General features: G+C 34.8%; 1 protein-coding gene across 2 annotated transcripts in view; it reads right to left on the minus strand.

Moving 5' to 3' along the window:
• Positions 1 to 491: 491 nt before the first annotated feature.
• The window catches only part of NC2beta (negative cofactor 2beta), a 36,539-nt gene continuing 18,900 nt past the window's right edge, over positions 492 to 18,130 (minus strand). For both annotated transcript variants that reach the window (XM_081764606.1, XM_081764607.1), the window contains exons 3-4: positions 13,930 to 14,093; positions 492 to 1,641 (exon numbers count right to left, since the gene is read on the minus strand). In XM_081764606.1, coding sequence (XP_081620732.1) covers positions 1,519 to 1,641; positions 13,930 to 14,093 — 287 coding nt within the window. In that variant the 3' untranslated portion in view covers positions 492 to 1,518. The remainder of the gene's footprint in view (positions 1,642 to 13,929; positions 14,094 to 18,130) is intronic.

Below are 18,130 nucleotides of genomic sequence, written 5' to 3' on the forward strand. Positions count from 1 at the left end.
GCTGGCTGTTAAACAATTCCGAACTTAATAAATACAAATAAAGAACTTAGCTGCAACTAATACCCTTTTATGTGGTGTTATCAAGCGACGCAAATGAAGAGTTGAGGGTAAGAGAGTATCAAGTGTATTTTTCAACTTTAACAGAAAAGCAATATCAAATAAGCACCTTTTGTCATTATATTCTTTCCCTATCTAGGTTTCCTCAATCGATTTTTTTAAAAGGATTATTGCAATGTTTTCATATATAATGGAACAAACATCTAAAACTACATTTCAGATCAATATATATTATAGCATTGTAATCTCAAAATGCAAAAAAATTGGTCCAAACAATATTTTCCGATGAACCCTCTTCGTTTAAACAAAATCATAACGTATCGCGTCTGGTAGGTTCTTTAAAGATATCGTAGTAATAATTAAAATAATTAGTTATGAAAGTAAATATTAAAAATAACATTTTCGGCGCAAATAGTAATTCCGATGAAATTAGCTTCTTTTTTTTTTTTTTTTTTTTTTTTTTTGTTCAGTTCTAGAACTTTACGTCATTACAATAGACAGAAATACAGAATTAATAAGTTACCTTTGCTAAAAGTTTGTAATTGTGTTTTCCCAATGATCTTATAGGTTCACGCATCTCTCACAAACAATTAATGTGACAGACAAATGGTATGGACAGCGTCAATTATATTACGGTGATGGACGCGGAAACGACTTACTAGTTGGTTTGAAGAAAATAATCTTAGTACTTTCGGAAGGCTTGATACAGTAGCTACATCAAATGTGAATTTACTGCTGAAAGTAAATGTTTTTCCCCATTTTTTTTTTTTAATCTCTCAGCAAAGAATGCTAATACATCACACACTATGCAGTCGCTAGCAAAAGTACATACCCTCCTATTTGTATGTTTCTTTACCAATTAATCAATAAACGAATGGATCTATTTGAGTGCAGTTTCCAGTGAATCAGAGAGATAATTATTCTCTAACAAGCTGCAGAAAACTGTACTCAAGTCGGTCTATATTTCTGGTAGTTATAGACAGAAACATGAAGTGAGAAAGATATGTAGTTTCACTGGAAACTTTTTATATATACACACACATACATACATACATATTATCGTCATAAATTTCAGCCATTCTTAACGGTCGACAGTTAAGATAATGATTACTTCCTGGCGATAAACACACTAACATAGGACTGTCTGAATTTGCCTGTCATAGTCCATATTATTCAAATGTTGATCCTGTATTGAAGCCTATAATAACTCACATGATTGATCCTTCCTTTTTTGTTTTAACACGTAGTTACTTTCGGCAGCAAAGGCTTGCAGAAAAAAAATAATCTGAAAATGACTTTACAAATAAAGAAAGGAAAAAAAAATCTCTCTCGCACCACACAGGTAAAGTCACATAAGAAAATATACACGGACATACACAAACCTAAAGAATTCATTTTCACTTTCATCTCAGTCATTTTTTTTTTCTTTCTTTTTCATGTTACCACTAACAATACATTGATTCATGAGTAGTCTTCATCGTCGTCATCAGCATCCTGAGTGCTTTGTTGTAACGATGCAAACTGTGCAGCTGCTTGAAGTTGCGCCCACTGTTGCTGTTCCACAGCCGCTTGTTCCTCACGAGCCTAACACAAAGGATAATTAATAAACATATGATAACTGAGGTTGTCAGATCACCAAAATATAATTTTAGAAATAAAGGAAAATATACTATTTCGTATTTACTTCTGCATTAGTCGCATATATTATTTATTATTATTATTGAGCTCCTATGTGGCAGCATGGTTAGTACAGTCCGTTAGAAAAATACCTGCTATGCTCTAGTTACAGTGGTTCTCAAAGTGTGGTACGCGGACCCCTGGGAGTCCGTGGGACGTACCCGCGACGCATACAAATTGAAATGTGTTATAATAAAATGGAACTCACAAGAAGTATTTTTTTCAGTTACTAAAAAGAAAGCAATTAGAAATTATACTTAGGTTTGTAAATTTAAATGTTTCACTAAATTAAAACTTTACTACTACTTTACTCAATTTCTGCCCTTTGAGTATGAAGAGTTGTCTAAAATGGCATTGCAACATTTGATGCCTTTCCCTACCACTTACTTATGTGAACAGACCTTTTCTGCTCTTTGCAGTATTAAAGCCTGAAAGCGAAATCGTCTTAATGTAGAGTCGGACCTAAGATTAATAGTGACAAATCTTATTCCAGATTTCAGTGTAATTACGGAAAAAATAGAAATAATTTCATTCCTCATATTAGTCATCCCACATTTGAGATCATTGTTTATCAAGTGAATTTCCATTAAAAAAATTTAAAAAAAGTACATCGATTTTGTCTTGAAAAGTTACTGTATTTTCAATTGAAATTTTTGTTCACTAGGAAACAATCATGTATCTTTAGAATAAATTACTTATTGCAATATTTTTCTTGATCTTCTTGTCAGTGGTAATTCTAATTAGTATAATTTTCAATACCACTGAAATTTCAGATAGCACTGCAAGGGGGTCCGCGGATAACTTCCGAATGAACAGGGGATCAGCGTTATCGGAAAGTTTGAGAACCACTGCTTTACTACAATGCTAAAGTAACACAATCTTAGTATACAAATATTTACACGAGATCCAGTCACTGATATAAATTATAATGCATATGTTGATGGCTTTTTTAAAGAAACACTGGATTTCTTTTTGTAGAGGATTTCCCAAGTATCATACGAGGCGCGTTTGGAAAGTATCCTCCGATTCATCACTGTACGTGAAGTAATGGGAAGGAAGGGGGGGAAGGCAGCGCTACCATCTTGCACAGATGTGCGCGGCACAGTCTCCATCCAGCCGCGGTAGAGTGAACATTGTCTGATGACTAGTTAGTAAATATAGTTAGGGATTACTTCTTGAATAGACAGATCTTCATCCATGAGAACCTGGGAAATATCAAAATTACTGCACAAAAGGGATGTCCGCAAGGATCGATCTTGGGACCATTAATGTAGGATTTGGAATTCCAGCCGTGTTTAGAAAGATTAAACCAATTAGCGGAAACTGAACGAGTAATTGCTTTTGCTGATGATTTGGCTGTAATAACCTCAGTAAACTCTCGAACAGAATTGGAACGAAAAGCAGCACGAATTATAAACGAATTACTTGATTGGTGTGGAAAGTATAAACTAAAAATCTCAGAGGAAAACGAAATACATGATTTTTGGAAGTAAATTATTAAGAGGCCCAATAATTAAAATAGGTAACAGTAAGATCGAGAGGGTATCAGTATTTAAATGCTAGACGATAAACTGAATTTTGGAGAGCATATTAATTATGTTACTCAAAAGGGTCATAAAGTAACTAATCAACTAATTTCATTGGCTCAAACAAATTATAGACTACCGAGAAAATTAATTAAGACTTATCACGAGGTAATTCTAAGCGCCTCGATGAACTATGCTTCCAGCGTAGGGGCACATCGATTATTAGAGAATAATTAATTAAAAGCAAAAATAAATCGCCCACGAAGAAACCTTTTAATTCGGCTCGGTGGTGCCTTCAGCACAACACCGAACAGCACATTATATTTTGATGGGTTTCAAACCAATGTATTTAACAGTAATCCATAGAGCGGCAACGTATTGGTACAAAAAAGGAAATTTAAATAAGACGAAAGAATTTTTAGGGACCAAAGCACAAAAACTAGATGAAATAGAAGGACAAATTCAACAAAAATGGATACAGGACTGGCAAGTAGATAAAACATCAAGAAGATTATTCACATACATTCCAGACGTTGAGACGCGACTCAAAAGGAACTACTTCAATCTCAACAAATGACTAATTCACTTCCTAACAGGATATGGTTCCTATCCAACCCATCTTTATCGAATCAATAAGAAAGAACATGATAGCTGTGAATGTAGAGAACAAGGGACACCTGAACACAATGTTCTGTGGTGCCCATTGCTGGACGAGCACTTGCGAATTCGTGTCCAAATTAGACAGAAAGATATTAAAGCTATCTTGGAAGATGAAGAGGATTATAGAATAGGAAAGAACATGATAGCTGTGAATGTAGAGAACAAGGGACACCTGAACACAATGTTCTGTGGTGCCCGTTGCTGGAGGAGCACTTGCGAATTCGTGACCAAATTAGACAGAAAGATATTAAAGCTATCTTGGAAGATGAAGAGGATTATAGAATCCTGGCACATGTAGCAGAGAAATACTCAGAACTATGCAGAAAAGCATTTTACAGAGAAAACACAAACTAAATGGACATAAAATATAGAAAATAGAATGAATGAGGATTCCTCCCTTCGGAAACTTCTGAAAGCGCTGGATCTCCGCGCCTCAGGAAGGAGGTTGATTGACGGTGTGTGAGTGCCTAGAGCATTCTCGGTCTTTTGACTGGTACGGAACTCGGGATGTTCTGGGAGCGTGTGTGTGTTGCGATGGTGATGGAATGAGTGTCAAATCTGGAGCCGTGGGAAAAAATATACATTAAAATGTAATAGAAACAATCACATAAAATAATATCTCAAATTGTGACACGAAGACTCAGAAATAGGGCATCATCTCGAAGCCGCTTCGTGATTCGGTTACATTTGGTTACGATAGCATGCGACTTTCGGTCCGTGTGTACGCGGCGGCGGGACACTGCTCCAAGTGGGTCCTGAGCCTCATGCCGATACTCACGGTCCGTTTCTGATGTCCAGATTGAACTGAGATCAATGAATAATACAGCTACATTAGTACAGTCATAATCATAATTAAAAAAGAAAAAAATATCTGTGAACCAACTTTAACGATATGACACTTGAGTTCATTATAGAAAAGTGTAGTGTTTAGTGAAAGTGATGTGTATATACTGATTATTAACCACACAGGGGAAAGCGTGGCACAGGAGAGGAACACATACACAGGTGAAAATCATTTAGGTGAGAAACTAAGATGAGGTAAGAGAATCAGCAGTAAGGAGACCCCGAAATTATCTGACTGGAGATCAGAGCATAAAAGGAAAATTGTTCATGTTATTTAAAATCAATAGAACGAAAATAGAAAATATAGGTTTTGGAGAAATATTAAACGATTGTTAACGTAATACACATGATAATTTAGGTAGTAGCTAGATAATAATCAAATTTTGTTAAATAATATGATAATAAAATTAGGTAGAAATTAGATAATAATTAAATTTTGTTGGTTAATATATATGATTGATTAGGGGAGATTAGATAGGTCAAGTCTTTTTGTTTTCGTTTTTCTTTTTGTTTTTGAAATTTTTGTTTTGTTTGTTCATTGTTGTTCGATGTTGAGTGTTGTGGTTTCGTCCTACCCTTTTCCTTCTTCCCTTTTTTCCTTCCAATTATCGCAAATAAAGGATGATGAAAAGGCTAAAGAAAAATAAAATGCGATGATGATAGCCCATTTCGGCTAAAGTTTTCAGATGCCGAAATTGAAGAGGCGGATCTGAACATTAAAAATAAATAAATAAATAAAAAATCCACTTTTGTAGCGTCTCAAAATGTGTGCTGCTATAGAAAACTAAGCCAAATGTGAGGTGCGAGATATTATATGTTTTCTTACGGCAAAACAATATTCGGTAGCAGCTATTCATCGGGAACTTTGTGTCGTATATGGACCAAGTGTGATGAGTGAAGGGGTTGTTCGTGAATGGGTTCGTTCATTTAAAAGTTGTAACAATTACGTTACAATTGTAGGTCTTCCCCCGGCCCTTCTATTGGAATGGACTTGACCAAGAGGAGGATAAAAGGCTGGATATTAATTGTAAATTAATTAGATAATTAGGATTGGTGAGAAATTATAAAGAAACACGATTATTGACTGACATTTGTTTGTTTTTTCTTTAATTATTGTTTAATTGTATAATTATTTTTGGTAAAGATTTTTTTTTTAAAGAAGGATTATCGAGAAAAAGAGAGAGAACTTATGAGAGTTGGCAATATTGTTCTCGCTGTCGTGAAAAGCGTGTGTTTCTTGGGCGATAAGTTGAAGATTATCACCCAAGGTGTGAAGATTGACTGGCTGGTGTTCACTTTCTTTCCTTTTTCGTCACACGGGTCGTTAGAACTGTGTCATTTGTTGAATGTGTTTTAAATGGAGTAATATTTAACTAGTGAAAGTGAAGTGATAACGTCAATTACTGAAGTGGTTATGAATGATTATTATTATTATTATTATTATTATTATTATTATTATTATTATTATTATTATTATTATTATTATTATATTTTTTTTTCCTATTCGCTCTACACTATTGCTAATTGTTCTGGTGGAGGAAGTACAGTTGGGGAGTTTTCGTTTCAATATCTCAAGGTGTCGTTCAGATTGCTTGATTTGACTATCCTTTGGATTTATACATTATTTGAATGAAATATATTTATTTAGTAAATCCCCCCCCCCTTGCTAATTTCTGAAATGAAAATTTCTTGTTCAACCTGGTAAAGATTCATATTGATCAGTGAAATATTAATCCAGTATTCACTCTTTTTCCTTTTGATCCGTGATTTGAGTTGATTTGTCGATAACAAGTGTCATCTCTCAAACGGAAGAAGTCTCTCTTTTGTTGGGCAAATTTGATACTAGAGTTTAGTCATTCTGAGAATAAAAATTGTGTGTTAAATGGACAAATTGAATTCTGTGATACGAATTCTGTTATCAACAATTATATTTAGGTACAAATATTTCTGTGTAAATTGAGCATTATTCTCTTGACCTGAGTTCAGTTTGAATTGAAGCTAGAAGTGAGAATTATTACATGTAAATTCCGGATTACTTTATCTGTCAAATTTGGTAAGTAATGGGTGATATCAATAAAACGGAGAAGTTACTCATTACGCCCAATTTTGAAGTAGTTACTCGCATTGGTATCAATAAAAAGAGAACTGAGCACTAGTCGTCTCGGCTGACCTCGGAGAAGCCCCGCCCTTTTGAAGTAACCACACCTCTGTTCTCGAGCCGAGTAACTACTACGCGTTTGATATCAATAAAAATCAAAGACTCCTCTGTGATGCTAGTAACTTCTCCAAATTTGTGGAGCAAGCTAAATAGGTGACTCCGTGCGAAATATGGCAGAGTATATGATTGTTTTACTACGTAGAAACACTTATAAACTGCATAGAAATGTTGGAAATGGAGATTACAAAAAGCATTAAGTTTATGAAAGAAAATGTAGTAATTAGCACAACATTTTTTAAGGAGAATCAACGGAAATTCGGGGTGGTGGACTACGTAATGATGAAAAGATGCGGGTTTTCTTCAAGGGCGCCGATCCTGTGGGGGCCAGGGGACCTGGGCCCCCCAAAGCTCATGTGGGCCCCCTATTGTATTTATGAATATACAATATTTTGCATAATTAGAGTGCAATTTGTCTTAAAATCCTGATATATATACCTTCTGCATCTGAATGCCCTCCCCCCTCCAATTTACAGAGAAATCGGTGCCCTTGGTTTTCTTGAGTTACGTGAGTGATCCGGGATTCAAGGTCGGAATGTCAGGGGATTCTGGTGTGGCTATGACTACCTGAAAATGGATTGTTTCCGGAAGTGTGCGTAATATACAAACAGCAAAGGCAGAGTGGCAAGAACAATATACATTTCCGGGTGCTATCGGAGCACTTGACTATACACAAGTGGCATTAAAGAAACCTAGTATTTTGGAGAGTAATACGTTAATAGGAAGAGCTATTTCGTGGCTAAGCGGTTAGAGTACATGCCTTTGGCATAGGAGACCCGCGTTCGATTCCCGGCAGGAGCTCATGTGGTTTGGATTCCACGTTAATCAGTGGGTTCTGTCTCATATAGGCACGCTACTGAAAAGGACGTTAAACTAATAATCAACTCAACTCAACGTTGATAGAAAGAGTGTATACATGAGAATGTATTTTGTTTATGTCAAGGCGAAAGGGGACATGTATGGTGCGAAAAACGCAATAAGATGGACGTGATTTATGACGTGGGTGGCTGGACTTTATTAAAAAGAAAACAAAGGAGCCAAGTGTCTGATTTCGTTCTTAAAGCCAAACAATCTACAAAGACCTTGGACAACACGTGATATGCGCTTGTCGTGTTAATCTTGATATTGCTGGATTCCAATCAACATCCGTCAGCTCAAATAGGTTCATTCCCATGGTTTCAATATTACTTTCTTCTTTCCCGTTTTTTTATTTTTTTTATTTTTCTCCTTTTTTATTTTTGTTTTATTCTCGCTTGAATATTAAAGATTCTCTTTTGAATTTGTGTCTCAGTCGTAGATGTATTTGATATTTCGTTGCATTTCACTGTAATTACCTTCAAAGTTTCGGCTTTCCTTCGTTTACTTTCTGGTAGCTGTGATTTCGAAAGTACTACTGGAAACTCTTTTAGAATATCCACAAATGCAATTTGATTGAAGCTATCGTTGCTACTTGCCCGTTTCATGGCTTTTAAGATACACGCCATAGGTTAAAAACAACGAAATGACTGCGCGATGAATGGGAGAAATTAGTAATCACTTCTTTTATTGATACGACTCAGTGCTACGTGCAGAAAAAGCGCGAGTAAACGTTCATAAATCTGGAGCAGACTAGACCTGAGTAGTGGCTTGTTTTATTGATACGAAATTGAGGGAGGAGATTACTCCAGGTGTAGTTACTCCGATTCTCGAGCAGAACTTCTCAGGAGTAGTTACTTATTTTTATTGATATCACCCAATGACTAAACTATTATTGTTAAAATTGCAGTGCCTTAAGCGCTTGTTTCAATTAAAAAAAAACAAAAAAACTTAATTGTGCAATCGAGTTAGATGATAAATCTTGTTTAAAATTGGTTGGATTAAGAATAATTTGGCGAAACGTTTTTCGGAATTAAAATTTGTTCTCCATGTTTAAGATCGGATACGAATATTTTGGGAGAAACTTGAGGATTACTTACCTGATTTGGTCTTAGCTTTAATTAGATACTAAAAGTCATGACTTACGTGTCAAAGCCAGATTTGCTTTAGTTGTCAAATTTGGTATTAAACGATTAGATTCTGATTGTTCCAAGATTGCTATATCTTTAGCGCTTGTTTCAAATCTTGGTAAGCGAACTTTTATCAGAACATCGAGTTAGTAATTGTCAAAGTTGCCTTAAAATAGCACATCCTAATAATTTTTGAATTGAACTTAGTTGTATACATCATTGACTTTTTTCTGTGAGTTGTGTTTGATTTTTTTTTTTGCCTGGTTATTGTTCTTTAGTTGCAAAGAAAGAAATAATAAATATTAATATTTTTAGAGGAACTTTCATACGATTCGAGTTCAGCAGGAATCTAATGATTTGAATGATTAATCCAGAATAAAAATTCAATTAAATTTTAGATGGAAATTACGATGATTGGTCATTCAATCTGGAATACCGAAATTAAACTTCAGGGTGCCAACTGAATGTTTCCATATTGTTTAAAAATTGTTTCGTGTGTTTATGCAAATGTCTAACGCATATTTGCATATACACCACCATTTGCTTGGTATCCAGAAGGAATAATAATAAAGTTTTTTTTTTTTTAATGGTGTTTGATTTTTAGTTTAGTTGCAATATTCACACCTGAATACTGGATTAATTCTTGAGAATTGAACTCACGGGTTTGGTCGATCTTGGCTACTGTAGTCCCTTCTGTGGGAGCCTCTCGAATGAATGATTTGTATTTTTTATTCAATAACATTGTTTCTGAGAGGCTCTGGCGGAAAGGGACGTTATAAAGTGGATGAACAAACATTGACGGAAAAGTTCGTGAAAATCAACGTTTTACAATCTCGGAAAGTGGCTTGGATCTCAGATAATGAGGATAATGGTGATAATGAGGAGCTGAAAGATGCGGTCACAGGCTGGCTCAAGGCACAGGTAGGAGATTTTTATGCTGATGGAATTTCTATGTTAGTGCAGAGATATAATAAGTACTTGAATGTTTATGGAAATCATATTGAAAACTAGAGCAAAGAAGTAGTTTTCAGATGTATATAATGAATTCTTCTTATTTACTTTGTTCTTTTTTTTTTTTTTTTAACCAATCGGAGGTTATTTTCCGAACGACCCTCGTATAATACAGAAAACAACTTATTTCACAGATGCAAAACTTTACGTTAACACATTCACAACAATATTAAAAAGTTGTATCTTCATGTGACTATTCTATGACTCACATTGACTTGGTGAGCGAAGTGTCAAGACTCGAAGAGTTAAAACATGAGCCGACTGACAGCGCCAATATACAACTTAAGAGCATAGAAACCAATATTGTGATCACATATTTAATACGCTGGACAAAAAGAGGAAAAGTTGTTATTTTTTAATCATTAGTTGTTCATTAGTGGTGGTAGGACTTTTAACCCGTAAGAACTCGCGCTCTTTTTTGTGACAGCAGTACTCGCGCGGGAGTCCAATAGACCCCGAAATTGATATTATGTTTTTACAATATATATATATATATAATTAAAACAATGTAGCATAAGTCTAGACATGTTTTTAGAAGTATTTGCTGCAATTACATTTTTTGTACTCGTTTTGAGAAATTTTGTTATTTTTTTAAATCAAGAGTTCTGGCTAGCAACACAAAATTTACCTGTTTGGGGGTCTGTGTACACTCCGCGTGAGTACTTAAGGGCTAATGGGGTAAGCACACTGAAAATCGGTTCAAGTAACCCGATTAACCTATGCAAATCTTGCAGCATACTCAAAATGTCCTTGACTTCCTCGATTTTGCATTCAAGATAAGAACCTATGGGCTTCGTACTTTTAAATTTATTTATATGTAGAAATAGTATTATCTTTTTTGTCCATAAGTTTAATGTAATGAAACTCAAAACAATATGAACGACAAAAGTGGTTTTCGTTAATTTACCCTGCACGCAAACAAGGCAATGCCACTTTGGAAATCGAAATAGTTCGTCTCTGAAACTCATAAGCACAATACCTTCTAAAGCAATCATTTCAACTGGATGCTCTATAACGTCACAGTTTTCTGCTCGGATTCTCAGCAAATCTATCATACAAAGCAAAGACAAGACATGGGAGGTTCATAGAACAGAATGGTGACAGGCAAGCATGAGGCAGTCGGTGGTTTTGCAAATATACTATTCGTGGGTTCATGACCAATCGAATATGACCAACATCTGCTTTACTCAATTCTACCTAACTCGTTACTTCCCCACCTTTGCTCAACTTGAACTCTTTTTCCTGGCTCTGGTCATAAAAGTCTGCTGCACAATGGCGAGGTAGAAACGACTGTTTTAAAGGATCTGCGATTGAAGCAAAATTGATAGCTGAATAAAGACAAATTTTATTTCATTCTCTCATCCACTGCACGTAAATTCTGAGTCCCAAATAGCGCTGGATGATTGAGGTCGTCTTTTCGTTACTAGAGTGTGTGAGCCCTCCTCCCAACAAAGTTAAAGCACACACACACAAGTGAACAACCTAATATTATACTTATAGTGAAATAGAAAGAGAAAGCAGAACCTAAATTTTAAAGACACTAAGAAAAATAGTAGCGCAGGTGAAAAACCAAACACACTGATGAGAACCCGAATTTCAATGTAAATATTGTAAACTAAGAGAAATAAGAAAAGTACTAAAATACATTAACCATTTAAGATACAATATAAATAGCTACATTGTAAGCCGTTCCAGTGTGAAAAGTAACTGTTTAAAATATAATATGAAACAATATTTGGATAATAAACGGTATTTCACGGACATTATTAAAGAACATTACAAACAGGGTGTCTACTAAAATTCCAAAATGAAATTTCGTGACCTTTTCTCTACCAAATCATAAAATTTCCTAACATTTTCAAGAGCGAATTTGGGTGCGAATTAGGCCGAATTTTCATCCATGCGATAGAAACTTACTTTGCTTGAGATTTGGTAGCGTCTAAAAAATTTTCCAACTTGTACTTAAATTTGAACTGTTAAAAAACATCGTGATCCAAAAGCTAAAATTCATGACTTTTCCGTGACTTTCATGACCATTTTCTGATTTCGTGACTTTTTCGTGACATTCGTGACTTTCGTGACCGACAGACACCCTGACAAAGGTGACAAGATGTAAATTTACAATTTGCCTTCGGAACAGGTATTTGTAGTTTAGTTTGCCCATCACTGGAAACATGAAGGTTAATAACTTTGAAGTTAATCTGTAGTTTAGCTCGTCAGATTTCCGATAGTATCGCACAGTATGATTGCACAGTATAAAAGGCTGTTCTCAATTTCAAGACAACGTAAATAATTGTATTGTAAACTGCTTGAAGAGCAGTCATACATATATAAAGAAAAAAAAAAATCAACTTGTTCCTCTAGGCATTCAGTAATAGATTGGTTCAAAAATCATATTAAACGTGAAATTTTCACTGACATCATCCAGTAATGTCAATACATAGGTAAGATTGTAGTGGCGATAGAATGTGTGGGAATTAATTACAAGGTAATAAGTAGAAAATATTTACATATATACACTTGGTGAACACCAACGTCTTGATGCGCCACAATACAAAAATCTTAAATCCTTGTAGTGCTTCTTCCATCGTTGGTAATGACGGTGAAGGTGTTATTCCAAGTTCATTCCAGAATCCACGCGTCAGAATGTAAGTTTGATTCCTCTGTTCGAATCAAAAAGGTTTCGTATTCTTGCCTTTCTATAAATGATGAAGATTTTGTGACCTCTTTCAAGTTTACTCATGTCGTGTTTTGTGTATCTCTTAGGCTTTGTTGTAGTGATTTTTTTTTTTCTTAGTTTAACGCTCCACGATTATGATCCGAGGCTAAGGGAGACGGTCATGAAAATAAACGAATGGTAAAAGGAAGGAAGTGGGAGAACCTTTTGTTTACCACAAAGCTCACTTCCTTTGGGAATTGGGATCGAGCCAGGGAACTCACACACCAGAGATGAGCACTATGACGCCAAGCAACCGCGGCCCCTTGTTGTGTGTACCTATTAAAATATTTGTTAGTTATTACCTTGTAATTAATTCCCATACATCCTATCCCCCACTAAAATCTTTTTCCCTATCTATGTCTTGACAGCTTTGAATGAAAATTCGAGTTTAATATTACTTCTTAAACCAATCTACAACAGGTTATACATCAGCAAAGTGAATTCTTATTAAAACTTTAACACAGATACAATCTGGAACACTTTGTTAAGATTAACTAATACCCACTTATAATGTGCCCTGGAACCCTAAAAGGACTTTTATATTCCTAATGACAACCAATCCTGCTCTTTTCGATGGCTAGGCAGCAATAAAGAACTTCGGCTGCACAAATATATATTTTTTTTTTTTATATTTTATGCAACTTAGTTCTTTTTCAACACGAAACACTAAAATAAGCAACAAGTTATCAAAATGTTGGTGATTACTACACAAATTACTCACAACTTAGCGGTACCAATATAAAAGCAATCTAAGATGTTATTGTAAACACACGTTTCATACAATTTCAACTGATTGCCGAAGAAAACTTACCCATACGGTGTTTGTCCATCACAAAGTTCACTTGGAGCGAGCTCGAATCGAACTAGGGACACCTTCACCACAGGAGAACGCTTACTATTATTGAGTTTATTAATACAAATCATCTGGTACCGAAGCCATGCTGGGAACAGTGAACAACTCAAGTTTTAAATAATACTACAGAAGGAACCACGGCTTCAAATTACGATTTAAAATGTATATTTAGCAGCGATCACGTGACCGACGTGGCATGCAGGGAAATCATCCTAAGCAGGTCACGTATGACTGACACCAATCAACATTTTACACCATAAATGGAGTGATTTTCAGTATATATATATATATATATATATATATATATATATATATATATATATAAGAGCTTTTTCACCGAAGATATATATAAGATTGTATCGTCTTCGAGTCAATGAACTAACCTTCGCAAACAATTCCTGTTGTTGTCGCAAGAGTTCCTCCTCTGGAATGCCCAAATTTTCAAGGCGGGTGCTTTGTCTGCGTCGCTTGGCCGCTACAGCTTTACAGTCACGCAGTACCTCCTCAGCATCTGCTCTGTAGTCTCCGAATCCCAGCCTGTCTAATGCTAGGTAATGGAAGTAAAATCAAGATTAGAATTCTTAAAAATAGCACGTAGAGTTTACACGGAACCTGTATAGATTTAACAGAGACATCTATTGATTAATTGATTGCCTGATTGAAGAGGACTAATGGGGACGTCAGCATCGAGGTTACTTGTCCCCATCACGATCAACACTGACTATATACAAAAAACGAACAAATCAAGATTAAAGAAACAAAAAACTGATGCAAAATATAAATAAAAACCGAAAAGATATAAAATAATATATGAGACTAAATATATAACAACAATAATAAATAGGAAATATATATTACAATAACAACATTAATAACAATAGAATTAATAGGAATAATAGATAAATATGTAACCATAACAATAGAGAAAATATATAGGAATAACAATAAATAATAAAAAAAGTCAGAAATTAACCTTGAGGCAGGGATGGGTTGCTCCACCAGAATATGTTCCAGTGTGCCCTCCGCACATTATAAATAAAAGTATAAGTTTTTGTAATAAATTCGTAAGTTGTTATTGGTAAAGAACCCGTGAAAGATACAGTGCGCCTTTTACATAAGGCGCCCTTGTGAAACCATCAAAGATAAAAGTTTTTTTTATTTATTCTTCTGTATGGCACAGTTCTGTACAATAAATATACACAGTTACTGATGGTAAAGAACCCGTGAAGGATATAGTGGCGCCCATGGGCGTCTCTGGCGGGGGGACGCGTCCCCCCAATATTTTGAAGTACGAAATATTCAATATTTTAATTTAATTTAATTTATTTAGATACTCACTAGCAGTTAGATCATTTCCTTTGATGTCCCCCCCAAATTTTACATGCCAGAGACGCCAATGTGGCGCCCTGCGAAACATTACATTAATGTTAAGTGGTTTTAGTTGTTCTGTATACCAGTTTTGTATAATTTTTTACAGGTTGTTGGTGAAAAACATGTGAAGGGCACAGTGCACGCCCTTTATATAGAACGTCCTGCGAAACATCACGTTATAGATAAATGTTTAAAAATATTATTATTATTCTGTTGTTCTTTGTCAATAGTAGCAACTGTATGAATTCATAATACAGCCAGTACAGCACTTAACATGTAGGTCTGTTTGGTAAAATAAAATAGGAGTTAATACTTGCTGCTACTCATTTATTGCCCAAAAACTTTCACAATCTAAGTGCAATTGATTACAACGCAATTTACACAATTCAAGTTTTTTTTCTTTCTCTCTCTTTTTTTTTTTTTTTTTTTTATCTCTTTATTTACAAATGTGATTGTTCTTGTGTTCCAGAGCAGTTCGGATAATCAGTGCCTACTGTATTTCTAAATTGATTTGTTACTACATTTAGCTTAATTTTGTTTGACAAAGATAATTACAAGAACTAAGAAGTGTTTTCCTAGTAAAGAAGTTTTACGTTACAAAAAGAATTTTGGTGATTTAAATATATAAAATAACGCTCATATGTACATGATACGTATTCGTGTTTATATGGGCGCCCTTTTGGTAGACTTGTCCACCGCCCTCGTTAATATCCCAGCCCGGGCCTGGCTTGAGGTGATCCTTTCCACGGGGGTTAAGCACCGTCCACTCAGTATTAAAAATAAGTGGTCACGTGCCAACTCTTGAAAGGACGCGGAGCAATTTCCAAAAGCCTTAATATTCCATTTTGTATTCATAAAATGTTGAAAGTGATGTAACAATTTAACCACTGACTATGAATTTTTGAACATAATTAGCACTTGTGTTACTAACAAAATACCTAATTTTTCTTGTAGTATTATATACAAGTTGTATTAAAATAAATATTTAATGAACCTCTCAACATTATAACAATGTAACAATTAACAAAATTACACAGGGAAAAATATTTTTTATTGCTCTTTTCGACAACTGAGCGTGGAAAAATTTATCTGTTTAAAGATTTGTAAATTATTTTCTGAGAGATATTAAAAAAAAAAACTCAATTTTCAAGAACAGTGTCTGCAAGTGAAGATGTGTGAGGAGCTACAAGCAATACTAGAAATTGAAAGGGTTTTCGGAAGATCCCGTGTTCTAGTGTTTCAAGAAAGTCTTCTCAAAGGATGAATTTGTAAAGGAAAAATAGCACCAGCAACAGAGAAGGCAGAAATGATATAAGAAAAAAAAAAAAAATCACTTTTGTATACAAAATCAGTACTTATTTTTAATTATATAGATATGTATTCTATAGCGTCCATTAGCAAGGATGTAGTTATCATTTCAAGAACCTGCAGTACAAGAAGATAATTGAAGCTTGAGAAGATTAGGTTATAAACACGGGGTACAACTATTTGATAAATGATAGCAACAAACTATAGAATATCTTACAAAGTATTACATCAGCAACATACACATTTAATTTGTCCATAAGCTGATTATATAACGATATTGGGATACATCTAGTATTTCTCCAAATTTTGATTCATTCACGGAGATTTAATGGGGACGTCAGTATCAAAAGTGTACCCGTCTCGATCCGACAGTGTAAATAGAATTAAAGAAAAAACAAACATCAAAACAACAAAAATACTGATCCAAAGGAGAAGCAAAAAATATAAAGAAAGAGATACAATAATAAATATATATCAGTAATCAATATGCAATATAAGAACAAAAATATATATTGCAATAACAATAAATAGTAACGATAAAACATTACCAATAAGTACTAGTAATATTAACAATAAGAAAATAAGTAATAATAAGTGAAAGTGAAAATAAAAGTGCAGCAACAATAAACACACGAGCAAAATATCAAAAGATTTCACAGTATGTGAGCAATGTTACAAGCGTGCACAAAAGAGGGAACACACTTAACAAAAGCAGTATCATTGCCCAATGCATGATCACATATTGAAAGAAATACAATTTCATAAAGATGTACAAAAGCATTTCCAGTATTTCAAGACAACAACATAGCATGTATCAACAAATGAAATCTTTGAGTTTTACGTCCCACAGTTACGCCGGCTAGGCTATAGGAGACGGTGATGATGAGAAATGAATGAATTGAGTTGAGTTGATTTTAACGTCCCGTTCAGCAGCGAGGCTATATGAGACGTGGACCTACTGATTAACGTGGAATCCGAACCACATGAGCTCTCACCGGGAATCGAACCCGAGAGAAATGAATGAAATGGTGGAATGAAGAAAGTTGGAGGAAACGGAAGAACCCCGACAAAACCCACGCACATGGTGTTTGTTCACCACAAAGTTTACTTGGAACGAGCTGAGATCGAACCAGTAACCCATGCACCACAGGTGAAAGCTTACCACTGAGCCAACGCGGCCCGAACATATGTCAATAGTTTGATCATATCACCTGATAAATAGTATGTACGTAGCTAAAATAATAATTCGTTTGATATGTTATTCATAAAATTTGCCCTTTCTTTCTCAATTTTTATAATGCAGGCTCTTACAGATACCACTGAAGGCAAGCTCTCACTCAACGTAGAGAATGGATAGATGACGCAAATAGTATGGACACTGCCAGGTACTATTCATACTACCCATGTCTCTATGTCTCTATTCATCACTAAAAGTGGTGATGGATTTACTTTTATCAACTTCGATTTTAAAGACCAATTTTGGCTCTTCCTATTATTTCAATAAAAACTGATCGTTTTTTTCTCAGTAAGTAATTATTCGTCTAGTAGAGCACTGATGAAAAGGAAAGGTAGGGACCTAGGACAAAAATCGCAAAAGTTACTATGAGATTTGGCGTTACTAAGAAGCAAAAATTCATATAAATTAATTAATTCAATATCATTGTCTTAAAACAAAATTTCAGTCTGACTACCACAATGGGAGTCTATATGGTGGGAAGGGCAAATTAGGTAATCTCTTTCCCTGCCCCCAACACTCCAAAATTTTCTACTTAGAAAAGTTGAAAAGAAAAATAACATGAGTATAAAGTAAGTACACATATAATTACTAAACTGTGCTCTTGGATATAGTTAAAACTTGTGATTAAGATCTCATTCCACATAATATTGCAGTTTTTTCTGAAACCA

Source organism: Thermobia domestica, chromosome 7 (genome assembly GCF_964235325.1).
Source record: "Thermobia domestica chromosome 7, izTheDome1.hap1.1, whole genome shotgun sequence".
Classification (NCBI taxonomy): Eukaryota; Metazoa; Arthropoda; class Insecta; order Zygentoma; family Lepismatidae; genus Thermobia; species Thermobia domestica.